Source organism: Varanus komodoensis, unplaced genomic scaffold (assembly GCF_004798865.1).
Source record: "Varanus komodoensis strain SLA01 unplaced genomic scaffold, ASM479886v1 scaffold1, whole genome shotgun sequence".
In the NCBI taxonomy this organism is placed as follows: Eukaryota; Metazoa; Chordata; class Lepidosauria; order Squamata; family Varanidae; genus Varanus; species Varanus komodoensis.
This window is the reverse complement of record NW_025335268.1, coordinates 77206357-77233355: the sequence shown is the minus strand read 5'-3', so window position 1 is coordinate 77233355 and position 26999 is coordinate 77206357. Positions and strand designations below refer to the sequence as shown.

The 26999-nt window shown below is 40.1% G+C and overlaps 3 protein-coding genes across 8 annotated transcripts in view; 1 reads left to right on the top strand and 2 right to left on the bottom strand.

The window, feature by feature from the left end:
- CLTRN (collectrin, amino acid transport regulator) overlaps positions 1 to 15914 on the bottom strand; it is a 26624-nt gene extending 10710 nt beyond the window's left edge. The window contains exons 1-4 of one of the 3 annotated variants that reach the window (XM_044430158.1): positions 15817 to 15914; positions 11456 to 11529; positions 9005 to 9088; positions 8219 to 8277 (exon numbers count right to left, since the gene is read on the bottom strand). In XM_044430158.1, coding sequence (XP_044286093.1) covers positions 8219 to 8277; positions 9005 to 9088; positions 11456 to 11477 — 165 coding nt within the window. In that variant the 5' untranslated portion in view covers positions 11478 to 11529; positions 15817 to 15914. Of the gene's footprint in view, positions 1 to 8218; positions 8278 to 9004; positions 14318 to 15816 lie in introns of those variants that run through there. The other 2 variants (XM_044430149.1, XM_044430142.1) reach the window with 2 other exon arrangements.
- AP1S2 (adaptor related protein complex 1 subunit sigma 2) overlaps positions 14466 to 26999 on the bottom strand; it is a 48324-nt gene continuing 35790 nt past the window's right edge. For 2 of the 3 annotated variants that reach the window (XM_044430172.1, XM_044430182.1), the window contains one exon: positions 14466 to 16302. In XM_044430172.1, coding sequence (XP_044286107.1) covers positions 16249 to 16302 — 54 coding nt within the window. In that variant the 3' untranslated portion in view covers positions 14466 to 16248. The remainder of the gene's footprint in view (positions 16303 to 26999) is intronic. The other variant, XM_044430217.1, reaches the window with a different exon arrangement.
- On the top strand, positions 15837 to 26999 carry ZRSR2 (zinc finger CCCH-type, RNA binding motif and serine/arginine rich 2). 2 transcript variants are annotated; one of them, XM_044430131.1, is made up of 11 exons: positions 15837 to 15950; positions 17239 to 17318; positions 17926 to 17998; positions 18872 to 18980; positions 19637 to 19723; positions 22740 to 22778; positions 23181 to 23296; positions 24555 to 24768; positions 25863 to 25918; positions 26088 to 26197; positions 26421 to 26999. In XM_044430131.1, exons 1-11 carry the CDS (start codon positions 15895 to 15897, stop codon positions 26864 to 26866), a joined length of 1386 nt encoding a protein of 461 aa, XP_044286066.1. In that variant the 5' UTR covers positions 15837 to 15894; the 3' UTR covers positions 26867 to 26999. The 2 variants fall into 2 exon arrangements, with proteins under 2 accessions (XP_044286066.1, XP_044286056.1); XM_044430121.1 differs by lacking the exon at positions 15837 to 15950 and adding an exon at positions 16126 to 16252.

Below are 26999 nucleotides of genomic sequence, written 5' to 3'. Positions count from 1 at the left end.
CCATTTCCCGTCTAAATGATGCACATACTCCCTGGAACATCACTTTGTCCAATTCTGCACTACCATATTTTGGTGGCAAATTCAGAAGTAGTAGGGAGGGGGTGGTTTCCAGCTGAGCAACACAGTTGCCCACATCTGCTATAAGTAGAGCTCTTTCCACCTGTCATGGTGAGATGGGGAACAAATTACATTTGTTCCTGATGTTCATGTAATTACGTTTATGTGGCCAAGAGAACAATGTGTTATTTGTGGGGCTGTCTACAGATAGTTCAGAAATGTCAGCTGGTTCAGAATTGCCATAGAGATCAAACTGGGAGGCACCGAACAGCTGAAAGTGTTACTAATTTATGAAAATAAAAGTTTATTTCCAGGTACAATTCCAAATGCTGTTTTTGACCCATGTCATTCCACATGATCTAGGACTTGGCATCTGATAGAGTGCCTATCTCTGTATCTCCAGCAGAAGCCTCGATACAGCTTCCCCATTATCAGGGTAAAGCTGGTGGCTACTGGGGCAGGGTCTTTCTTATGGCTATGCATGCAATCAATGGGCACTCCATCACCTATCTAGTCACCTGGCACCTATCTAGTTTGCATTTGGAAGTACCCTCTCTTTGCCCTGCTATTTGATCCATTCTAATATACTGTTTCTTGGGTAGATTTTACTATGTTGGGATTTTATGGTTTTTTGTTTTTTAGTCTGATTGGGATAGTTTAATGTATTACAGATAATTTTTAAATTAAGATTTTTAACCCACCTGATTTTTAACCCACCTGGTATGCAGACTTGTTCTCCTGACATCAACAAAATATCCAAATTGTATGGTAATCTATATTAGGTTCTTTTTAATTTTAATCTAATGCATAACTGATTTTATATTAAATATGCCTAGTTAACTTCACCAATCCCTCTCTCATTGGTTTATATTTTCATGTGCAATAAGAAGATTAAGGACACCATGTAATGCATGTGTGAACAGGAAAAAAAATCTGCAGCTCCCAGCTTGGACTTTTAGGGGGGTTTTCTCTTCAAAAATGCATAGGATTGTGCTTTGAGGCTGCAGTCTTCTTCCTGGGAGCAGATTCAGGAGACTTCATAACAAAGATGGTGTAGGTGCTAAGAATCAGGAGAGATCCACCCTCTGCCCTCTTTGTCCCTTTGTTTCATAGAGCTTTTCCACACAAGGCATTTACTGTGCAACTGTGATTCCTTCTTATGGTTGTTTATGGGATTTAGACACTACAGGACTCTGCAGGTTCACTTTTGTTTTCTGAGAGCACTTTCTGTAGACTACCACCTAGGGGCTATGTAGGGGAATAGCAGGGAATGGAAACCATAGAGCAGGGTTCTCAAACTCGTGGCCCACGGGCCAATTGTGGCCCGTGGGATGATATTTTGTGGCCCCCACTTGATATCAAAGTTTAGTGATAGTGCGGCCCGCGCTTTTTTCTCACATGCACCTGCGTGAGTCATTACCCTGGGCGCAATGTTCCCTCTAAGCTGCGCGCCAGGATGGGCGGGGCACAGCGGAGGGGCCCTGCGGCCTTCAAAGTGCCGGCAGCGCCCGGGCCGGCCTCCAGGAGCCATGCGGGATGAGCGGCCCATCACTACCGCTGCCACCCAAGGCTGACCACCGCGGTGTCCAATTACTAAATATTGGAAAAATAAGCAACAATGATGAAAATAACGAATTATACAAATAAATGACCTGCCAAAGAATTTAATGAAAAAGAAGAAAGCTTATTATGAGCAACTGAACTAATATTTAAGAAAACAGAATTTGTAAAAATATCATTAGAGACCAGTATTTCATGCTAAAGTTATGACATTATTTACAATTGTTTTGATAATTTAGATTAATCTGTGGTTTACTCTTAAGTGAGGATTGATTTATCTGTCGCTAGAGGAGACAGAATTTTTTCCTTGATAGATGTTGAAATTATATGCTATATTTTTGTAATATCCTTTGTTATCCTTTTTCTTCCCCCTCCTCTGTGTGTGTGTGTGTGTGTGTGTGTGTGTGTATTCTTCCTTTTTTATTTGACTCTTATTTCTTTTTTATGATAATTAAAATTGAAAGAAAGAAAGAAAGAAAGAAAGAAAGAAAGACAGAAAGAAAGAAAGACAGAAAGAAAGACAGACAGGCAGACAGGCAGACAGGCAGGCAACACCAAACTCTCCTTCAAAAGAAAAAAGGAAAAGATGTACTACAAGCTTGTACTGGAAAGCAGCAATTTTTGTTTTAAGATCATCCAACAAATTTGATCAGGAGTCTGCTCAGGGCCAGTGATAGGCCATGTCTGTTATATTGGCATACCAGTTTGAATGACGGCAGCCATGTGTCCTACTTCATTAAACAGAAGTAAAATACAACTGAAATACAACGCAGAAAGATGGAAGCACCCTATACAGGACATCTGTTGACATATGAATGATTATTGCCAGACCTGGAGAAGGTGAGAGCCCTTATGAAGATGATGCCCATATCACAGGCTGTCCAAGTGCCTCACTGGGATGACATCTGTTCAAATTCTATGTATGCTTGTCTGGCACTTGTGAGGCACTGAGGCTGTTACCACATTATGGGCACATTATGGGCCAAGCAGAGCCATTCAAAAAATGAAAAAACTCATTTGCAAGAGCCCAAGACGGAAGCAATACAATCCAGCTGAACAGCTGGTCTTGCGACCTGACACTCAGAAGGAGGCCTCGGTGCTGAACCAGTGGCTTCTGTTAGTAGAGCAAAGACTGAAACAGGAGGAAGGCATGCAAATATGGAAAAGGACTTGCTAGAAATATTGTTTGCACTGGGACGGTTCCATCAGCTCACCTTTAGACAGCAAATAGATGTGCACTCAGATCACAGACCATTAGAGAGTGTAAGGAATGCTTCTGAGAGACTTCAGCACATGCTGTTGAGACTCCTAGCTTATAAGCAATATAAGGAATTGCCCAAGAAAATCCCGGCAGGTGGCAGACACACTAAGTGTCTAGATAAAGCATACTTTCCAGAGATCAATACAGAAGGTTCTTCAGAACAGAAGATACAGTTCATTAATATGGTAAGAGCTTCCCAGCTATAAAAGCGTCCTCAGAGCAATATAGCAGAGCACAGAACATGAAGTGCTTCAAGCAGCTGAACAAATCATCTTAGAGGGCTGGTCACAGCAAAAGGCACAAAATATCACCAGAAGTTTCCACATATTTCCCTCTGTACACAGGAGAAAATTCTGTTTAAGGGATGCAGGATAGCAGTCCACTTCTGAAGAGAGAGTAGGAACCAAATCCATGTCTCACCTGGGAGCAGAGTTAGGCTAAAGGCAAGCCCAGCAGTGTATCTCCTGGTCAGAGTATATCTAATGCTCATCTGAGAATGTGCATGGAACACTGTGAAGTGTGCAAAGAATACAGCGACAAAAAGCCAAAGGATATAGCAAAGCCTCATGACATTCTCTGCCAGCCTCGGATGAAGGAAGGAACAGGGTTATTCAGTGTCAATGGCTAAAACTATATGGTCACACTATGTTACTCTAATCAGGAATCTATCTATCTATCTATCTATCTATCTATCTATCTATCTATCTATCTATCTATCTAAGATATTTGTACGCCGTCCTTTGCGAGAGCCTCAGGACGGCTTACACAAATACTAGACTCTGTTCTCAGACAATAGCCCACAATGCAGTTCAAAGGAACTCAAACAGTTCTGCACTGAATCGGAACTCTAGCGTAAGACATCATCATAAGACAGAGCCACGGGACAGCTAAATCCATAGGAAAGACAGCATAAAACTTCTTGTGGGAAGCAAGTAGGACTGCAGGGACAAATAGGATGGTGAACTAAAAGTTTGCTGCCCGTGAGAGATGGTTTGCTACAAATCTAGGTTGTGGGGCGATGTATATACATGGAAGCAGATAAAAAACACAACAGTCCCAACTAGCACGATTTAACAAAGGAGCCAAGATTTGAGACCATTTGCAAACAGGAAAGGGTCTGGCTACAACCAGCAAGTCCACTTGTTAAAGAACAGCAAAAAGTTACCCTGGAAATTGCACTGGGAGACCAGTCCTATGAGGTTGTCACAGAGAGTAGAACAGAAGGCAACTGAGGACTGCTGGCAAAAGAAAACACGATGATCAAAAGATTTCAGGATCAGGACCAAGACAAATTTGATAGTGGATCCCATGTTGAGAAGAATTATACTATGGATTCCACAAAGGAAAGAAGCACATGAGCGGAGTCCAGTCCACAAAACAAAGATCCTGACAAAACAGAATCAATACAGTGCTCACAACCATTAAAGAAGCAAGAAATGGTAGACTTGTATAATGACAACTATATTTGGATGACTATGAGCCCTAAGAGCAATATCAGGTAGTGGTAAAAGCTAGGATTTTATTATGAGTTGTATGAGAGCAACCTCTAGACCAAATCCTGTAAAGAGCCACGTTACTTGTTTTGAAGTGTTGAAGGAAAAGATGTATAAATGTGTATGGAAGTAAAGCCAGAATCAGTAGAGAGTTGGGGTTTAAAACAGGAACAGGAAGTGAGGGAAAGGAGGCAGAGCCAGTTCCATTTGCACCCTCTGGCTTCGAAGTCTTCATGGGGACTGGGTGACCAAATGTCATCTTGACAGTCCTTGACTTGGCCATCTTCCAGAACCTTGTTTTCTATTGGCTTCCACTGACCCAACAGGTGAAAGGAGTCAGAGGAAATTTGTGCTACATCCCTACAGCTCATGAGGTGTGTGGCAGGAGCTATCTAGGTTTCTCCTGTTCTGATAGGGAGTGTGACTAAGTAGGATCAGTTGGCAAGTTTTTATTTTCAGGGCAGCTTATTTAATTTTATCCCAACATATTGCTTGCATATTACTCAACTATGTCTGCTGTTTCCTTCTTTGGGACAGATGTCTAAAGGTGCATCTAAAATTCTAGTAAAGAAATGCTTCCATTAGATGAGCCCTTTAGACAGATTTATGGCGGAAGAATTATGGCCGAAGTTCTCTCCCGCAAGCAGTTTACAATGTAGGGGATATCAGATGGATTCATCTGTCTGTCAAATGTAAACAATGAGACATGCTGCTCAATAAGACAGGCAGCAATTCTGTGAACACCATCTGCCCCTTTGAGGTTGCTTATGCAGCTTCAATAGACTTAATGGGCTTTAATTTCTTTCTAATGTATCACAAGAACTGCATCAGCTGCATTTTTATGAGATGAGACCATGGATGAGGCAAATATGTCTGAGTATTGATTCACACTGTTTTAAAATGTATCATAAAGATTACAACAGGGAATCCTGAGATGCCATTTTAAAATTACCAGAAACTACAGCTATGTAGGAACTCAGCTGTCCTATTTCTCTTGCTCTTTAAAGATTTACACCAGGGGTCTCAGACTCAACTTACCTGGGGGCTGCTGGAAGTAGAGTCTGGGTGAGGCTGGGCCACATCAAGTATTCCACAAAAAAAGGATTTCAAGTATTCCAAAAAAAGTACAACTGATCCAATCTTCTCAATCTTTACTAATAATAACTCAGAACATGAACGGTTCTTCAGAACATAGGCTTCTCTTACTTCCTCCTACTCCTTGCTGCCAGAGACCTGACAGCGCTTCCTCTTACACAGCTGAGCCACATTTGGCTTGAGGGAGGAAGCAACTGAGACCCTCAGTATGGCTTGAAGATGCTCATCAGTAAGTTTGAACCTGAACTTTGACTTATTAAAGTTCATGGTGGAGAAGAGCTTTTCACACAGATAGGTGCTCCCAAAAAGGCACATGGTCTGCTTGAACATCCGCGGTGGTGGTGGGCCGCTCATCCCGCGTGGCTCCCGGAGGCCGGCCCGGGCGCTGCTGGCGCTTTGAAGGCCGCAGGGCCCCATCCCAGCGCGCAGCTTAGAGGGAACATTGCGCCCAGGGTAACGACTCACGCAGGTGCGTGCGAGAAAAATGCGCGGGCTGCACTATCACTAAATTTTGATATCAAGTGGGGGCCACAAAATATCATCCCACGGGCCGCAATTGGCCCGCGGGCCGCGAGTCTGAGACCCCTGGTTTAGACCTTTTAATTGCTTTCAACTAACTCAGCCTGCCCCATATTACCACAACATCTTTTGAAAGATCCTGATTGGCTGGATCTGAGTGTGTGTGTGTGTGTGTGTGATGCCCTTTGTGAAGAAATCCTGTCAAAGACCAATAGGGGCCTCCACAATCCTATTCTCTATCTTGTTTCCATATTAATTCAGTAATGATAATTCAGTTTGGAGTACTTAAGAGAAAATCCACCCATCCAGCCATCCTGTGTAGCTGTGAAGTACACATAATTGCATTGTGATTAATTAAAGCATACTTAAGTTCAATTTTCTACAAAGCAAGGGTTGGAAAAATCATCTCAGGTTTTCTAGTATGGACACTTTCATCTCATTTGTGGAATCCTGTTGAGGTTTGGGACATATTCTACTTGTAAGCTTCCCCTGTCTCCTCATAGCTTCTTCTCTCTTCCTACAGGAAATCCATCAAAGAGGGAAATAAAATATGAAGTTGCTGCATAATGTTCCTGATTGGTAATGCCAAAATCTTTCCATCTAGAAGCACCTTAAAAGGCTGGATCCTGCCTAGTTGTGACTGAAATGGATTGGCTCAAATGTTTAAAATGGGTTTAATCATATTAGTTTGCTTCTGCTTACTAAAGACAGACTCAAAGACAGCTTTCCATTGCCTAAGAAATTACCTTTTGGCCTAGAGAGGCCAGGTGTGGATATGCTCTAATATGAGTTGTCTTCCTGCATCTTTAATATGGACAGAGCAGTGGCTGCCTTGTCCCATCTTTCAGAACAGAGTTTTGGAAAAAAGACAGTGTTGTGGACTCAAGTTGGGCGACTCACTCCCAGGTCAGCATCAGTAACTTGACTCAACTCAGTCACAACTCAGGAAAAGCGAGTGAGTGACTCAACGACCCAAGATTTCTGCTGTTTTAATCACCAAGTTGCTCCAATATGTGGCAGTGCTTCCTGGGGCGATCTTGGTAGAAGGCATCTGCAATAGGGTGGAAGGCAGGCATGGACACAGCAGAGGAGGTTGGAGGGAGGGAGTTTCAAGGGGAGGGGCAAGATAGGGAGGAGGGATTTCAACAGCGGGAAGGGAAAGGAAGGTTTCAGCTCTACTTTTTGGCATGAGGGAGGTGATGGGAGGGACAAGGGGGTGGGAGCAGGGGACGGGCAGATTTGAGGAGAGACTTGAGACTTGACTTGAGAAGCAAATTGTGAGCTGCCCGGAGGTGCTGTGGCGCAACTGGGTGGCTTACAAAGGTTATAAATAAATAAAGTCTTGCAATGACTTGAGACTCAACTTGAACTTGAAAATAAAAACTTGAGACTTGAAGTAAAGGCCTTGAAGACATCACTGATAAAATAAACTGTCTTGGAACTAAACAAGTTGTCCTGTCTAGCTAGGGGTTTCTCTTTTCTTTTTCTTTCAGGACTTTGTGCCTGCCACTTGGCAAGAGGGGGTGGAATATACAAAATAATACAGGGCATTGTGAAAAATGTGACATGTGTTGCTGTTTCCTGGTATTTTCTAAGAGCATGTTATAGTCTTTCTTCAGCAAGAGGGTGCTTATGATCAGGAGGAAGGATTAGCCCTTAAGAAAGAGCAAAAGTAATAGGATTGTAAGCTGACAGATGGTGGTCCAAAATACGTATACTTCTATGTAGAGTTATATGATTACAGTACTTGATGGCATGGCTGGGGAAAGCTGGGAGTTCTAGGACTTCTTTTCCTGGCTAAACATCCATAGGCTAGCACTGTTAATCTTTCAGTAGCCTGCCTCAGTTTAATTGACATTGTCCAACCAGAAATTCTGGAAGGACAACAAAACTGACTACTTTATATTCTATCTTTCTATCTTTTGATCTTTCTTTATTGTGCAGTTCATTCCAAGAATAGGTGCTTGACATTAGTTATGAAGGCATAATAGCCTGCTGGGAAATAGGTGTATTTGGTTGTTGCTGCTGCTGCTGCTGTTTTAATGCTTTTCGGATCTCTACAGAACAAGTCATTCTGTGTCAGAAAATGTATATGATTGATAATTTGGTGCAATTTTTAGTATTTTTGAAGTCTGAATAACTTGGATGGTGCTATCACTTGTCTCTACTTGGCCTTTTGTACAACTTTTGTTCAACTTTTGTTCAAAAAAGTGGATACAGATATTTCACTTACTGCATTGTCTCCTAGAGCTGTTTTGATACTAAGCCGCACTTTGAAAGCATTCTGTGCATCTGTTACAAAGAAAAAGGGATGACATGAAATGTACATTTCACATGTGTATAATTCAGTTGTTGCTGCTTTGTAAATCATTTGCTATATTCAGTAAATCAAGGCATATGCTTAATATATTCTCATTATAATTCAGGTGAATATATGGGAGACTTAGATATTCCAAGTGCATATTACTTAGAATATATTCCATTGAAATAAATGAGGTTTCAGGGAATTCTTTTTAGAATATAGATGTCAAAGAGTAAAGTCTGCAAGTGTGAATGCCCTGGAGAAAGATTAACTGTGGGCAAATTACATATTATGTATATAGATCTCAGTGCTCAACTTTTCACAGACCGCTGTGTTGTATTATTGCCGGCAAAGAATATACAAATATAAAAGTTTGTGAGATGCCTCATCAGAATTCTCAATGATTTAAGAAAATTATTTATGTATGTATTTATTTATTTATTGCTTTACATTTCTATACTGCCCAATAGTCAAAGGTCTCTGAGTGTTCACAAGTCACAACCTTCTAACTTAAGCAAGGAATTCTAGATACTGCAAACCTACCCAAAATAGTTTTGTAGTTTGATCTTCTGTCTATTTATTAAAAGTTAAGTTTCACTGAGGTCAAGCAGCTGGGATTCCAAATAAGTATGAGTAAAATTGTTATCCCAATTTTCAGTTTACCAGATTTTTAAAACAACCAATGGTTGAACGATGAGGCATAGAATGGAATCTTACCTGGTTTGCAAAGTTCAGAATATGCAACAGTAACCCAGGCAAATGCAAGCAGCAACCTCCCTAACATCCTTCCCGTTTGGAAAACTTCAGGCAAAAAGAAAAAAGCCATCAATGTAATGCAGTCTTAAACTTTCAGTGACCTAGGATTAAAGCATCAGCAAAACTAGGGAGTGATTCAAGTAGAAGGTTTAATTATTAACCCCCTTAATTTGACCAAAAAAAGAAAAAGCAAGAAAGATGGAAAACAGCTCTCTTCTGCCAGGTTCATCCTTTATCTCTTTAGGCAGCTCAGCAAATAGGGCTAGAAATATTTAATTCTTTTTCTCAGAAGGCTTCATATAGTACACTTCATATAATACAGGCATGAACACTTTGTCCTCCTTCTCTTCTGTCACTTTATTTCAATGGTAGCTTTGCCTTAGCAAACTTGTGCTGTAGTCACACAGGAACTTAAAGTGTGAAGGATGTTACTTGCTAACATGTTAGATCAGGTTAAAATAACAGCCTTAGAAAGGAGTAACTGAAATGGCAAGAAGGACAACTCATTTCTCCAGATAACTCTGCTCTTCTGCCTCTAATCTTCTTCCTGCCCAATAAATAGCCATACTGACACTTTCACAAACATATTAAGTACATTCAGTACTTAGAAAGAAATTCCAGAAGTTTTGGATTGGCACTACTGCTGGCCAACACATCCAAATTCAGTGGAAAACTTCCTGCCTGCAGTACAGAACTTGGTCTATCGTGTCTACAGATGAAGCAGAAAAATAAGAGAATGAGAAGGTCTGTTGGATGAAAGTGTGATGCCTACATTAGTTAGAATATGTATGGCCTTGATCCAAACCCTGTATTTTTAAGACACAGGTCTACAGAGATGAACATTTTGATGTGTAGAAGCTATGAGGAAAACCTGTTGCCTTTCACTTCCCTCACCACGCTTGACTGGTCAACCAGATGCTTATACTCAACCGCAGGTCACTTATGGCCAACTGGCAGAGCTTGAGAACTAGTACACATGACTTTCATGCATTTCCTGTGGTTCCTACATAACTAATGGTTAGTGCAATGGGTGTTACATTCCAAAGAAATCACACTGACTGAGTTCATATAACTCGGTATGTTGTCTGAACCTGATACCCTCCCTCCATGGGATGGCTTCTTTGTAACTACAAAGCCACTCCAACAAGCCATAGCTTGCTGCAGGTTTCGTGGACACCTCCAGGATTGCAGTGTCTGAACCCAAATGACACAATGCCAACTGAAGCCCGAAAGCCCACAGAGCCACTGGGCCAGAGCACTGCTCTGAACAAGTGGCCCCACTGACAGCCACCAAAGTCCTCTAGAGCAGCCTTCCCCAATCTGGTGGCCTTCAGAGCCATTGGACTGCAGCTCCCAGAATGCCCATCCAGCAGGGCCATTGACTGGGAATTCTGGGTGTTGCAGCAGTCCAAACATATCTGGAAGGCACAAGCTTGAGGAAGCCTGCTTTAGAGGCACTTGGCTCCCCTGCTGCCATGCTCAGCTGCCTGAAGCTACTTCAGAAGGTGGTGTGTGGTGGTGGCCCTGGTGTCCCCTTGGGTCTTGAAGAAGCAGTGCATCACAGCAGCACATTCTGCTGGCTCTCCCTGGAGGGAGCTCTGAGATTTTGGTGGTTGGCAAGTAGGAGAGAGGAAGCTGAGCAGAACATGCCCCGTCACTTACCATGGTGGCTGCTCAAGTGAGTGATGGCAGATGGGATGCATTCTGCTCTGCTCCCTCTCTGCTCCCAATAGCAGTATATCAGTAAAAGGACTGAGGGAGGAAGAGAGAGAAGAAGATGCTTCAGGGCCTCTGCTGTGTCTGATCATTTGTCAGGCATAGTAGGGCCCAGGCTAACTTTAACCTTTGCTTCAATTGTCTCGACCCTGCCCATTGACTCATGTGTCTATGATGTATTTAGTATTGGGTTGGGAGTATGTCAAACACAGTTTTGGGATAGCAATCATAGAATTATTAAAATGTACTTGGAATTCTATTGTGATGCATGCTTGACTCTTCTGTTTTCTGTTTCACATTTACAGCATATAGCAAAATAGTTAGAGTTGACAGATACACAAAAGAATAAGTACCTCCAATAGCTGTGTAGAAGAAATGCCTCTTTTACACAAATATGAAAGGTGCAGGAGCCTTATTCTGCTTTGTGTTTGGCTACTGGACCTTCTGCTGAGGTTCAGTTGTATTGGAATATTTTATTTGTTTGGGTTTTGGATGGTGAAAAGATTTTTCTAGATGAGGCTTTAAAGCTGACACTTTATGAAGGCTTCCGTTTCTGGATTCTTTGTGGGATTAAGGTCAGCTACTTTACACATGCTTCTCTGTCTCCACTCAGAGAGTTTTCTTTCCCTGTCTTTCTAAATGTCCCACTATATAAGCACTAGGTGGTACTATATTATAGCAGATAAATGCACATACCTGAGGGTTTCCCATTATTCATGGATAACACCAAATTTTCTTCAATATAAAGCTGTGGACATGGCTGCAAAGAACTGGAGAAAGATAATATCATGTGAAACACATGCAAAATACTGTATAAAATCATCCGTGCACACTAAATGTCATGTCTAGAATAGTCTGTCATGTTTATAGTTCCCAAATGATATTTTTGCACATTTTACTATTGCTGTAACCTTTTCTTTTCTTGCCTACTCTTTATTGCACACAGTCCTCTTTGATCTTTTAGCTTTTGAACCGAGATGCTGTTTAGCTAGTGTTGATTTACAAAACTAAAATGATGACCTATAGGACATGGGGGCCTTGTGGAAAGTAAATGGACATTTCCCAAGAAGATATAACAAAGCAGATGCTTCTTCGGTTTTGTGGTGCACAGTATGTTGTATGTTGATCACTTCAGTATCAAGTGATGAACTGCAGGTGTGAAACAACTACTGCAGATCAAATACAAGCCCTGCTGTTGCAGTAATGCACTGAGCAATTAAAAAAAAACTTCACAAATATAGATGGCACGCTGACCTAATAACCATGGGAAACACAAAGTATGTCAACAGCTTTCATATATTCATAGGCATTGACTTTGTTCACACCTCCTATGCACCACAGAAAGTAAAATAAACAGGATATGGCTGGCAGCTAACCTCAGGATTTGCAGAACTTTGTGTTCCCGTGCTTTGCAGCTTGTAATTGAAGGAAAACTTCATTCGGGAACTATGCTGTAAAGAGTTGAGGCTTTTTTGGTAAACATGCAATAAATGCATGATATTCTATGATAAACTTTGTAGATGGTCTAATTTCCTTTCTGTGGACCTATCACAGACTACCATCCAGACAGCAAATGTTGCTGGATTATGGAACAGCAGAAACTCAAATGCAGGTGGCAACATCTGCATTTGAGTTGCAGCTGTTCCATAATAAGCACAACTAGATCCATCACAAATCCTTAGATTTCTTTGACGATGGCGGGGAACGATGCTGTTGTAATCAGTTTACTAACTGGCCTGCTTCAGAAGCTGTTTCAGGAAACTACTCTAGAGCAAATTAGTAACATTTACTACAGCAAATAGAGCAGATGATTCATGAAGGAAGGATGGCCAGGGAATAACTGATTTGGGAAGAGGGATGTCACAAATACAACAGTGTTCCCATTTTCTCCTGTGAATATGTTGGAAAGACTGTTCTACATTGCAGAAACAATATGAGAGGGGTTACCTGTTGCATTAACAGCTCCTGAAATACATCTGGTAGTAAAGAACCTTTCCATTGGCAACATCCTGGCTTTGACGTTCCTGCTCAAGAGAAGCATTCCTCTTTCTTTTTTAGGAAGGCTTTTGGTTATGTTTTTAAAAATTGTATTGGGTGCCTTTTCATTGTTGCTTTCATTGCTATTGTTTTTGAGATGTGTTGGACTTTAAAGATATTTTATTGTTGTTAGCAACCTTCAAGCCTTTGAAATAAATGAAAATTTCACTTATCTGGGTACTGGTGGAGGAGGAAGAAAGCAGTTCTGCCTCTGAGTTCAGTTGGTAGGGGTGCCAGGGGGATTTACAGAACCTGGGGCATGTGTGATGTGGGGTTCTCTGTTTCTGCCCCCTCTAAAAAATCCATGCATAGGTGACTATACAGTAAGCAATTATGTAGTGGGACCAAGAAAAGTACAATAATACACTCAGGAGCTGAAACAAGGGAGAGGGCTTGCTTTGTGGAGGCCTGAGGCAAATCACTACCTTACTCCCTCTTTGGGTAGCCCATAGCCAAGTAGTTTATTCATATTCCTTGACTGAGCGTGGAGTGGAAGAGACTGAACATCCTTTGATACTATTAGAACCAGACTGGCAAGTATTTGCAGCAACAATGAGTGGTTTGTGTTTTGTTATTTTAAAGAACATGGTAGTGCCAATTATGCTCAGATTTCAGTTTCACATTTGCTAGAAGTTGCCCTCTTCCATCCCCAGAAGAAATTTCATTGCTTCTGTTTTTCCAGGTCTGGAATGAGGATCAACAGACAAATGGCCAAAGAGCATCTGAATGCACCTTGAAGAGCTTAATGTATTTGAAGCTCCAGCACCTGATGAACTCCATCCTAGAGTAATAAAGGAAGTGGCGGAAGAACTCTCTAAACCACTTTATTAAGATTCTCTTTTGACTAGACATGTAGAAGAAAATAGTGACAAAGTAAAAGACTGAAAAGGATTCAAACTTTATTCTGTTGAAGTGCAGAGCAGCAGTGGGGGAAGCTGTGTTGCATCTATTCTCTAGTTTACTGGGCAAGGAGAAGAGCCATTGTGGGGGATGGCGGGGCAATGCGAAAACAACTTTCAGGCTTATCTCTTCTTCAGACTTGCTGTTTTGCAAAGCTGTCCATATTCAGCAGAGCTACAGGCAGCCTTCCTCACCCAGCATTGGAAGCAATGTGAAAACGTTGTGTTAGTCACCTCTGCTCTCGTGCACCAGCAAACACTTCCTCGCTGCAGTACTACTCCCATCCCCAGTCCATCTCCCCACTGAAACAATTATTGTCCCCCTCAGAACAGTACTGCAAGTTTAGCGCATGCTGAAATATGTACTATAAAAGTAAATATAAAAACAACATGTAAAGGCATCATTTGCCCGGTTTGAGGAAATATGAGCATAATGGCAGCCACAGAATGAGAAGTTCAGTTTGGGGTGTAGCATGTGACATGAAAGTGAGCCTGGTATTGCAATGACATTAAAAATCCCTAGTGCAAGTTGCCCTGAATTTCCATATAGATTACTATGAAAGTACAGGCCACATTCTGCCCTATCAGCTCTCCTCCTTTGATGTAATGTGCCCCATTTTTTCAGATATTATTACAAGCACATTTAGGTTGATCAACAATGTACTCAAGGGCTTTTTAAAATCATTTGCCTTCCAGTCTTCTAAAGATTAACACAGTTTTTCAGGATTCTTATAACACTAAGCAATAAACACACAGCTAAAGAAATATCATAAATAAAACAGTATTTACCCACTTCTCTGAGCACTTTGAAACAAAGTTTGTATAAAAAAGTAACATGTAAATTGTAGCAACTCATATGAATGTCACTTAAATATATTTGTTTGGATTAGAACTTCCATGTATTCAGAAAAAAAAAATGAACTGGACATGTACGTTCTATTCAGTATTCTTATATTAGCAGTTTGTCTGCAACTTATATTATCTGCAACTTTAAAAATCAATCCTGGGACAAATAAGGACATTTTAACGTGTGCATCTATATTCTTCAAAATGACTTTATAGCGGGAAGAACCAAGACTGTCAAAAATTTACTGACATATAAGTTAATTAACAGCTATATCCTGACTTAAACCTGGCTGTGATGTTTGACAAATTAACTGCTTCAAATTCTGTGGGAGTTAATCACTACTGTTTTGCACTAAAAATTAACTTTCCTTGGGCAAAAAAAGCATTATTGTCAATAATCCTCATGGAATGGAGACTAAAGGTTTTAGAAGACTTGGCCAGGGACGTATCTCCTGATTCTTTGTTGTACATAGGGTCGGAATGGGAAAAAGAAAGATGTAGGAGGTTTTAAATATAAAAGGAAGTTATGATTTAAAGCAAGGATGGGGAATCTGGAGTCCTCCAAATGTCAGTGGATCACCAGTGCCACCATTGCTGGTAATTCACTCTGTCAGTTGGGACTGATGAAAGTTGCAGTCCAACAGCATCTTGAGAGCCACATGCTCATCATCCCTGTTTACAGCGGGTCTGCAGTGCAGTCCTGAGCCATTTGTTCCTCTACAGGTTGAACTGAGGCTAGGTGAGTAGCATACACGTGCTTTGAAGGTTGACTTGGGTGTACTGCACCGTGGCTCACTGAAATTTCGCTTCAGGAGCAGAAGCACAGCTTGCCCCTGGCTCTAAATACTGCACTTCATTCACACATCCCACCCTATGAAATAAAATCAGACTTAAAAGGAGCAGGCCTTTATGGGTGGTGACAGCCGCTGTCTATTCACGCGTTTTTCCCCCTGCATTATTACTACCTTCATTTCTAATCTAATCAATAGCTGCAGCTGGAGCAGTTCACCCCAATTTTGTCCCATGGCAATCTTGGATGTCCCCATCGCTATGTACAGGCTACGGGAAGAACGTACATCTAGGTAAAGAACAACGTCTGTAATTACAGAAAGCGACCCACAACACGCAACATTCTCCAATCAGCAAATTATGGGTTGCAGGCCCAGTTTTCTGTCTAAACAGGAGTGCGCCTGTAAAAGGTCCAATCCAAAAGAGCAGGTGAGGGGTGGTCTTTTCTACCAGGTATAGCTCTGTGTCGAAGGTGCGTTTGATCACCTTCTGTTTCCGCAGGAACTTCAGTTCCGTCATGTCCGGTGGTTTTGCCTCACGTGATCCTCCTGGAAACCGTCTAACATGGCGGCGCCCGTTCCGCCGTTGCTGTTTGTCGACGAAGGGCCAACGAAACTGAGGTAAGCAGTGGGACCGCTGAGGTGCGGTTCCCTTCCACTGGGTGGGAGAAGGCTGACTCGTTTTGGCGAGGGGATCGGGGCTGGCCGTCGTTCGCCCTGCGCTTCCATTTCCCGCTTGTCGCGCCTTCGTCGCGGAGGGAGGACTCCAGCAGCCGAGGAGGGACCGGTGATCCCAGAATGTCGGGGTGGGAAGCCGAGCTGAACTTCATCAGCGCACGAGACGCTTCTGCAGTGGCTGCTGGAAACTGCCAAGACCCATGCATGGGAATGATGCGTTCTGTTGGGATGACGAATGCAGTCAGGTGGTTCCCGGAGAAGAACATTCTTTTCCGTTTAGGTTGCTCCATGGGTACTGTGTTGGGAGGGAAAGCGGGTAGTGGGTCAGAAATAGCGGGTAAGCCAGTCCTGTGCACGTTTAAAACAGGAAAAAGAGTTTCGCAACTTCTTACACTGCTAGAATACTTTTTTTTTGGTTTAAAATATGAATGAGATTGTACCCATTGTTTGATAATCAATAAAATAGTAACATGTTCCTCCAGACCCATAGTGGAGTGGCAGAATTATTTATTTCCATGTAAAAGTCACTGATTTGATACAGGAAATTGCAGAAAATTTTAATGTTAAGGCATCCCCTTAAGATGATGCTATTTGCATTTTGCTTGTCTAAAAATATTTTGATAATGATTAACCTTTGTAAAAATTGTGATCATGAACTAGAAAGGAAAGACTAGAAGACAATTGGTCTGTACATGCTTATGTAAGAGTATTGTACACTTATATCTGAGTAAGGAAAAGCCTATTCAAATACTTGGAGGAAATTGGTAACAAACTGACAATATTTTTTGAACTGGGGATATAGACATGACAGTACTTTTGTCAATTCTTATTATTAATCTTTTCTATGTATATGTGATACAATATGAGAATAAGTGAGTCTTAATCTTTTTTGTTTCTATGAAATTTTAACTTTATGACATAATTAAAGCAAGTAAAATTTAATCACTGTAAGTCAAACACGTATAGTTGTAATTCTATACCCACTTATCTTCAAGTAAGCTTCATTAAACTGTCAGAATTACTTCTCTGTAAGAATGTATAAAATCATACTGTGTTGATCCCACTGAATTCAGAGGTGCTCACACTCAGATAAATGAATGCAGAATCAGAGTCTTAACCTGCTAAGGAAACTTGGTTGTGGGTGTTTCTGTTCTTAAAATTTGAAAAATCCTAGTTAAAACCACCGTTGACCAGTTACTAGAAAAATAAAAGAGAAATTTTCTATCTGCAGCCACAAAAAGTACAGAGCACTTTTAAAGAAAGAAAAACGGAAGAAAAAGAGACAAGCACTAGCAAGACTGAGAGATTCAGGTAAAAATTCTAATGTACGCAAAGAAACAGATTGCTTTTGTTGCTGTAAAGCATGAGCTAACTTCTGTTTATCCAAAGACAGTTGGCATGTACTATTTTGAAAATACATTTTATAATCTTTTAAGGCTTCAGGATTTAGACAATGTAGACCATGTTATTGCAACAATAACAATGTATTCTAAATAAGCAGTAAATAAGTTCCTGAAAATTAACAATAGAAAATTCATTCTCTGAGTGAGGTTCCTTATGTAATTAAAACCACATTGTCCATGTACAGTAAACAAGGAGGACACCAGTTTTGGTGCAGTGCGAAAAACATCCAGATAATGTTTTTTAAAAAACAAACTCATTCCATGCTGCAACCTTTTGTTGCAGATTCCACTTGCTATGATATAAAACAAGAATGGTTTCAATATGGTTTGTTTTTAGTGAAAAATCAGATCAAGGCTTGGGGAATGTGGTGACCTGATGACTTGAAGAATATGCTCTGTTTCCATACACTGACTGGGACCTTTAGAATTTGAATTTCATCTGGTGTGGAATACAGTGGCTTGCATCCTAAGTGTAGTGATCAATAAAGATTATTTATTTATTGTTTGCCTTTCAGAGAAAGCAGAAAAAGATGAACAGATTTCAGAAGAAGAGCTGGATGATGAAGAAAAACAACTTGAAGAAGAAAGGTAAATAAACATGTTTAATTTAGACTAGAGAGCCCAGTCTTCTGCATGTTACTTGGAAGGAAGTCTCACCATGTTTAATGGCGATTACTGCCAGGACAGCATGTTTAGGATTGCACCTTTATTTTCAAATAAGAAATTTATTTTCTGTTTTACATATCACTTGGATGATTAGTGTAGTACACTTGTTTCATCCTTTAGGTGTCAAGTCAGTCTGTTCACACAAGATCTTCATAGTATTTTATTGTTTATATAGCTACTACCTTCTAGCTGACGGCTATTTTAGGATGTTTATACTGTAGACCATGTGTCCTCAAACTATGGCCTGTGGGACAGATCCAGCCTGCCATGCCTATTCATCCAGCCCATGCCGCTGCCCCCCGTCCGTGTGCATGCTCGCCGCATGGGCAGGTGGTGGCTTGCTCACTCGGAGATGGTTTTGGACTCGCACATGCGCTTGCCACTGCCTTGCAGCGCGGGCTGGAGGTGGTGGCTTGCTTGCTTGGAGATGGTTTTGGACTCGCTGGGAGATCTCCGAGCGAGCCGCTGCTGCGCACACCCAAATGCCTCACCGGCCCGCACACCCAGCCCCCGCCCCACCGTATAGCCGCCGCCTTTCAACTGGCCCCCTATTGAAAAAGTTTGAGGACCCCTGCTGTAGACCTACACATGTATAGTTAGAAATAAGCCCTATTAAGTTCATTAGGACATTCTTCCAGATAAATATAGCAGCACAACCTTTATGTTGCACTTGTTGCAGTTTTAAACTGTACTTTGTAAGCACTTAACTATGTTTAAAGTTAGAATATAACTGTTAAAAATCTTTAATCAAGTGTTATATTTAATGGTGGTTCAGCATTAATTTAAAATTTGCAGGCAAAGGCTCCATGAAGAGTGGTTGCTGAGAGAAGAAAGGGCACAAGAAGCTTTCAAGATCAGGAAAGAAAAAGAAGCAGCAGCAAGGAAACGTCAAGAAGAAGAGGAGGTGTAGTATATGCTTTTGTGCAATTGTTGCCAGCCTTTTGGAGCTGGTATTCTGAATATAGAGAACTCTTGAGGTTTTTACTTTTAAAAAACAAAACAAATAATTCCATTTTACCATTGACTAATTCTGAACATATGAAAATAAAGTATATGGATGAGACAGTTGCTTTTCCAGTAAATCTCCCTGCTCTCCCCAGCCTAAATGCAATTATTTGGAGTAAGTTCCAATTGAGATCAGTAGGCCCTGTTTTTGAGTAGGCAGGCACAGGATTGTGTTGTTAATTTGGGAGGCCAATTTTATGAGGCCAAAGTTAAATGTTTAGCTTAGCTTGGTTGCATGTTAGCATGATAGGAAATGAAACAGAAACATTGTGTAAGCTTTTTAAGTTAATACACATATGTAATAATAAAAGCTTTGTAATGTTTTCATTATCTCAGAAAGATACTTATTTTGAAGTGGGGGAAGGCAGTTTAGTTTAGATTTGATTTATTTTAATTTAATTTAATTCACTGGTTAAAAGGTAAATGGCTATTTGAACAAGTATAGTTAATCACTTAAAAGCCTTAATACAAATGTTTAACATAATGCAGCATTTTCATAATAATTTTAAACAGTACTCTTTTAGATGAATTTACTGTCTGTTTCTTTTTTTAAAGCAAAAGATAAAGGCAGAATGGGAGGAACAGCAAAGGAAAGAACAAGAGGAGGAGAACCGGAAACAACAAGTGCAGAAAGAGAGAGAGGTGATTCCTGCTCTAGGAGGATAAACACAGTGCATATCCTCTCATAATAATAATAGTACTCATTTAACTAAAGCAAAATGACTTTGTGTTGAGGCATTTAATATTAGAAGTAACTTTTCAGTGACTTTTACAAATTGGATTCTGACACTATGGATAACTCCTAAACATATATAGAAATGTACTGTATATGTAATTTACCCACTTAGAATATACAGTGGTATATGGCTTACATTGTTTAGCTAGCCATTCAAAATATTATTGAATATTTGCTTATATCCTGTCTTAACAGTAAGACTCTGGGCAGGTTGTGCAAATGCTTACTATTTTTAGGGCTTTAAAAGGAATGAGGAAACAGAATTAAATAGAATTTCCTCTGAAATAGCTCCATGAATGTTCCCCAGTATTAGTGTCCTTTGGCAGTCCTCTTCCCAGTTAAAACTTATGCTACCCTTAATCTGCGGGGGTGAGGATTCTCAGTAGCTGTTGCAACTGTATCGTAGCTGCACTTGTCTACATTCCTGGAACTGTAAGGTAGTTGACAGGTTGAAGAATTTCTTTTGCTTGTTGATCCAGTGGGGCCAGGCTAGCCTTTGTACATAGAATACTTGCTGGGAGGGTGTGGGCACAAGCAAAGAATTCTTTTATGTGTCTTTAGTCTCTAAGAAACTGTAGCAAATCCAGTACAATCATTTTTTTCCAAGTACTTAATTTACTGCTGCGATTCCTTAACCATTTTTTCCACTCAAAGATGTTGCAGCTCATCTTTATCCTGACTCATTCATCAAGACGTATCTTTTTCTATAGCTTGTTGGGTGTGGGGAAGAACATATTAGAAAGCTGAAGTTGGTTATACTCAACTTTTTGTAGGCTAATTTCTTGAAAGAATGCTTAGCGTGTAGAAAACAGAACACAAGCTTTTTCGTGTGTCCCTTACTAGATTTTGTAATTGGGACCTAACCCTTTTTCCTTATGCAGATCTTTTAATTTAGAGGATCTAGAACATTATCAAAGAAAAAATATTGTACTGTTCTAGTTATCCAGCAGTTAGGGCAACACTCAGTACCCTTTCTAGGATCCTTTGAAAGGAGAACATGTAAGACATTCATAGGTATGAATTCTTCATTCCTTACTTCCTCAGTAAAAACATGAAGTTGAAAAGAATGCTCCCTTCTGATATGTTAAAAAAGCATCACTGCCAAGTAGTTCTGAAAATAGCCATGATTAATGTTTCCTATGCTACCTTTGCCCAGTTCTTTATAATGAACACCAAACTTTCATTTAAAGGGCAATGCAAAGCAGCATTCAGATTAAACATATTTCAACAGATATCGAATGGGATTTTATTCCTTGTTTCCTATATCAAAATGTGTTTGTATTGTTTAACCTGTTTTTAATTTGATTCCGATTTACAGCAATGCAGGATCTTGTTGTGATTGACATCAAATTAAGAATATGAAATTAATAGCTTTTAAGGGGGACAGGAAATAAAAGTGAACCTCTGAACAAAAATAAAGGGAAAATAAGCACACTGGGTATTAGCACAAGCTAGTGTGGAAAGCTCAGTCAAAGATGCGATTAATTTGAATGAATTTGCATTGTAATTTATATCTCAAAAGCTCCTTTTCAGATACCATATATCCTGGCCTATAAGGCAAGATGAAGTCAATTATTTTAGCTTTTTCTTTTCTTTTTTTGGTGTTATATGTTGAGTGTATAATACGACTCCAATTTTTTGATTTCAAGGCTTGTCTAATACACTGGTTTATTTACATATTTAATTGATGAAACCACGCCCAATAGTCTCAAACAGGACTCTCTGGGCTGTGATATATGGTAATAGCATGTGGAACAAGCAACCAGGAAGTATTTTTCAGAAAAGTACCCACTGGTGAGAGCCAGTGTGGTGTAGTGGTTAAGAGCATGGGACTGGGACTCAGACTTTCTGGGTTCTAGTCCCCGCTCAGCCATGGAGCCAACTGGGGGACTTTGGGCCAGTCACAGACTCTCAGCCCAACCCACTCACAGGGTTGTTGTGGGGATAAGGTGGAGGAGATGTATGCTGCCTTGAGCCCTTTGTTGGAAAAAGGCAGGATATAAATCAATAAAAATATAAGGTATATTTAGCATATAAGGTGACTTGTTTATAAGACAAGGTTAGTATTTTGGGCTGTTTATATATTTTGGCCATATAAGATGAAACTGAAAATAGCAAAGCAAAAATCAGGGCTCAAGTGTCATCTTATATGCCAATATGTATGGTAGTTCAGTAGAAAATTAGAAATTGTTGAATATTACTTTAATTTCCCCCTCTTTCCTGAGACACCTCTTTTTTCACACTGAACTGGTTTTGATGCACTGGTACCCAGCTTGAATATACACTGGAGCTCTGAACTCTGTTACAGACATCATAGATACTGTGTTCTACCCAGTCGAAGATGCCACTGCATTGGTGCAGCAGGTGAAGCTGAGCATTCTTCACTTTCTGGGCATCTCGGAGGAGCTTTAAAAAAAAAAATAAAGCTTGCCTACTCCTTCACAGCAGAGTCTATGGAATGAAATCTTGCAGGAGCAATCCAGTGTGGTAAATATTAGAAGGTGAATCTGGGACATCCAACTCTCATAGAGAGAAAGGTTTCTAAGAAACTAGGAAAATTGGTCCTCCAAAGAACTGTGCCTATGCCAAAGAATGCTGTTGTGATTGACTTGCTACTACTGAAAATGTGGTAATGTCCTTTTTTTCTTCACCATAATTTCATGTTTAAATTCCCTTGTTTGGACTATTTCCATTTTTGGAAAAGAAACTGTTGGAATGTGGTAGGAAACCATTTTAAATTTAAGATGCATGTACAGTTTCGTGCTGGAATTCTTAATTACATGGATGCTTTCAATTGTATTTAACTGTTAACACACTTGGAAAATGTGGTCTTTAAAACTGAACATTATCATCTTAACTAAAGAAACCAGATGATGTCTGCATTCAAAGTTTTCACTAGTCCTGTGTTTGCACCATTTATAGGAGGCTGTGCAGAAGATGTTGGACCAGGCTGAAAGTCAGGTATGTTCAGAGCTATTTCAGATGGAACTGTGATACAGGTGGAATTCCAAAGTGCTTATCACTGCTTATTTGTGTCAGCCTTTCAGTTACATCCGTCAGTTAGCTTGTGTAATGCAAGGTGTACCTTTAACAGTCACAGTGTATCTTAGTGTAAACAAAACAAAAAGCAAAAAAAAACCCTCCATTAGCTGAAATGCCTTACATTGTGACAATATTCTTAGAAGGTATGACAAGATTTGCTTGTACATATATGAGTGTGACATTTCCTTAAACCTCTTGCTCCTTCCTTGCAATAATTTTAATCAGTTTTATGTTAACAAATTGGTTAAATTTAGTTACTGGACTTCATTAATAAACAGTGCCTTGGTTCACTTAACATCCATATTGCCTTTTTTTTTATAGCTTGAAAATGGAACTACTTGGCACAATCCTGAGCCACCGGAGAATATAGGAACAGAAAAGGATCGAGCCAATTGCCCATTCTATATCAAAACTGGAGCTTGCAGGTTTGGAGACAGGTAATTAAATTGTAATTACCTTGTTAAAGTAGTTGGGTTTTGACTTTTTGGTAAGGCACCTGCAGTCTTGCATCACTGCTTAACAGAATACTTTGACTTGGATTCTAAGGAACATCCAGTGTCATACAAGTTTCTTCTTCCCCTTCTTCCCTCCAGATCTGCTATGAAAGCCTCCTCGATGCTCTGGGTAGACTTAGGGTGGCAAGGGGAAGAAATACTATGCTTTGTGAATAATGACTGGGTTCACATGGCTTGATGACTCCTCCTAGCTTTAAAAGCCCAGTTTCTGTCGTGAGAATCCACCATGGTTGATTTGGGGTCACTTGAACACCCAGCTTCTGAGCATTTAAGTCACTTTGATAGGCCATGGCTCAGCAACAAGCCAAAGCAGGCACTGGCAGGAAGGGAACCAGGAGCCGTATCCCAGCTAGCTATTCCTCCCAAATTCAGTGATCCCATTCTTTATCCATGCATCACAACTGAAACACTAGAAGATTACAAGATAGTTTTTCTTGAGTCTAGAATACATCTCGCTCTGCTTATCTGTCAAACTTTGCTTCATGAATGTTTCCAGAGAGAGATTGCTCAGCCCGGGGTCCGGTACTTGCACTTCATGAAATAGGATGGGCTCAAGATGAATTCTAGATTTTTCCCTCTCTGTACCACTTTTCTAGAAGTGTGTGGATGTGGGGGAGGGGAGGGTTTATGAATGATACAAGTATTGATAAACTATGTTACATTTATAAATAAAAGAACCTTCAGAAAAGGAATACATAAAAATTGAAGGTATTTTAAGGCTTGTTTTAAGTTGTACATGAGCCATTAACAGTTAATTTTCTCAGATTGGCCAGCCGCATATAATACAATCCTCTTCCTGAAGTGTTTGCTATGTTAACTTTAAACAATGTAAGGAAAATAAAGGGAATATCTTCCAAGCAGTTTTTTTCCCTTTCTACCCCAGCATAAATGAAAGAAAAGCATTTATCTCCTAAACCTTATGTGACCATACCACAGAATTTAGGGGAGAGGAGGTCAATGATAATAGCTTACTAGTGGGCCAAACTAACGTCTGTAGAATTCTGTGGATGAATACTAATCCAGGTGTTTGAATTCAAAATTTTGAAAGTTACCCCTACAACTCTGTTATATGGCATTCAATATTGGTGTTTTTTATTACTTAAGTGTTTATGATACAGTGTGTATGTGATAGCTGTAGCAGATGCAGCACGTGACATGCCTTTTCTATTTTAATTTTAAGATGTTCTCGAAAGCATAATTATCCAAGTTCTAGTCAGACACTCCTCATCAGGGGAATGTTTATTACTTTTGGGATGGAGCAGTGTAAAAGAGATGATTATGACACAGATGCAAGCCTTGAATACAGTGAAGAAGAAATCTATCAGCAGTTCCTAGATTTCTATGATGATGTACTCCCCGAATTCAAGAATGTGGGAAAAGTTATTCAGTTCAAGGTATGACGATAAAACAGTTTTAAAAGATGCTGCTTCCAGTAAGCTTTGTCTTGGGTTTGTTTCAGGCAGCAAGCATGTATTTCAGTTTTAATTATGTCTTAAGTTTTACCACCCACCTCTACCTGCTAAAAAAAATCAAAGCACAAAATTCACCACCAACTCCACATCAATAACAGTAGATGGAAAGTTCATTTGGGATGCTAGTTTAATAATTGTCGTTAGTGAAAATTGTAGCACTTTTTACAGAATTATGCAAGTACTGTTTAAGAATTGCATATTCATAGCATGTCTTTTAGTGAGACAGTACATCATTTTCCATGAGGGCAGACATGTGGTGTTAGCCTTACAGTGTACCAGTTAGTGCTTGTCAGTAAGTCTTAGCTGAATGCAGAAATGTGTGCCTGTTAAAGAAGGTAGCGCTTGGCACTAGTTTAATGGTGTATTTCAATTTCACAGTCCTATTGTTTAGAGTTAGACTGCCTACATACAAAACCAAATGTAACAAGGTAGTGAACTTATTTGGACAATCAACTTGGGGTGGAACACTGGCAATACTATTTTAAGAATGGCATAGTTAAATAAGGTGTTTTTTGCCACAAGGTCCTGTGCATATTTACTCAGAAGTAATACATATTGCTGAGTCCAAAACGGGGGGAAGGAAAATAAGCCACTATAGCTTATTGTCTTACTCTGTGTGTGCTGCCAGAGTAACATAATTACCTTTGCTGGTGTGCCATGTCACTGGGGGTCAAAGTGACTTACAAACCACCCCAGAACCCTAGACCAGGCCATGTCTCTGGAGAGGGTTGGAAACCCTCCTGCACCAAAGTCTTGCCAGGTTCTGATGTCACAACAAAGAGTACTTGGTGAGGATCATTGTAGCAACTTGATGGCATGCAACCAGCATGTGTGGGGAGAATAAGCTTCAATGGCTTATTTTCCTTTTCTAATTCCGCAAAGCAGGACAATGAGTTAGAGCTGAGTCACAGGTAATTGCGTATAAGACTACAACCTGAAAAGGAATAGGAAGAAACTGTTTCAAACATTATGGATTATTCCACAAACCTTCAATATTAAATTTTAATTTTTCATAGGTTAGCTGCAACTTTGAACCTCATCTCCGTGGAAATGTGTATGTCCAGTACCAATCGTAAGTATTAAAGACAAACATTTATCATCTGGAAGATTTTAATGAAAGAGCATAAAGAAAGTTTATGTAAGAAAGTTTATGCTATGGGCTTTTAATTAAATTAAGGTGGCAAAATCTCCATCCTGCTGTTACATTTTTCTAACGGTGCATTCTTAATTTTTTTTTAAAGAGAACAAGAATGTCAGGAGGCTCTTGCTTTATTCAATGGTCGGTGGTATGCTGGAAGGCAACTGCAGTGTGAATTCTGCCCAGTAACAAGGTGGAAAACAGCAATTTGTGGTATGTCAATGAAACCGTCTAATAGCTAACTTCTTAAGCTAAGGATTAGTTTTCACTGATGGGTATCTGTAAAAGTTAAGCCAAACCTGATTACCCCTTTACATATCTGTGATTGAATATTTTATATATACAGAACTAAGACCCACAGTGCACGCTGTGACTGAAAGTTAAAATACAGCTGTCTTGAAATGTTAACTACACCTTTAAAAAAATCTGTTTTCAGGTTTATTTGAAAGGCAAAAATGTCCAAGAGGAAAGCATTGCAATTTTCTTCATGTATTCAGAAATCCAAATAATGAGTTCTGGGAGGCCAACAGAGATATTCACATTTCCCCTGAATGGACAAAAGAGGTAGGTAAAAACTCTGAAAGAAGAAACAGATTGGGCCATTACGAAGAGCATTATAGCCGGTCAAGGAGAAGAAGCAGTCCAAGTCCTGATCATGCTTACAAAAAAAGAAATGGGGAATCTGAGAGGAGAAAGAGTCACAAGCATAAGAAAAGGCACCTCCCTGAGAGGTCAGGAAGTCATGAAGGGCGACGGTCGCGCAGTAAAAAGAAAAGAGGACGGAGTCGCAACAGGAGTATGACACGTAGCCGTAGCAGAAGTTCCTCTCAGTCAAGGAGTCGAGGCAGAAAGAGATCCAGTAGCAGAGGAAGGAATAGTTGAATTTACTGTTACAGAATGACTTGATAAGGTTGTATATAAAACAAAAACTAGTGCTGCCAGAGCTGTTGCATTCCAGACGCCATGTTGTGTATTATTATGCTCCAGAAATAAAGTTGTTGTATGTTGGCCTATA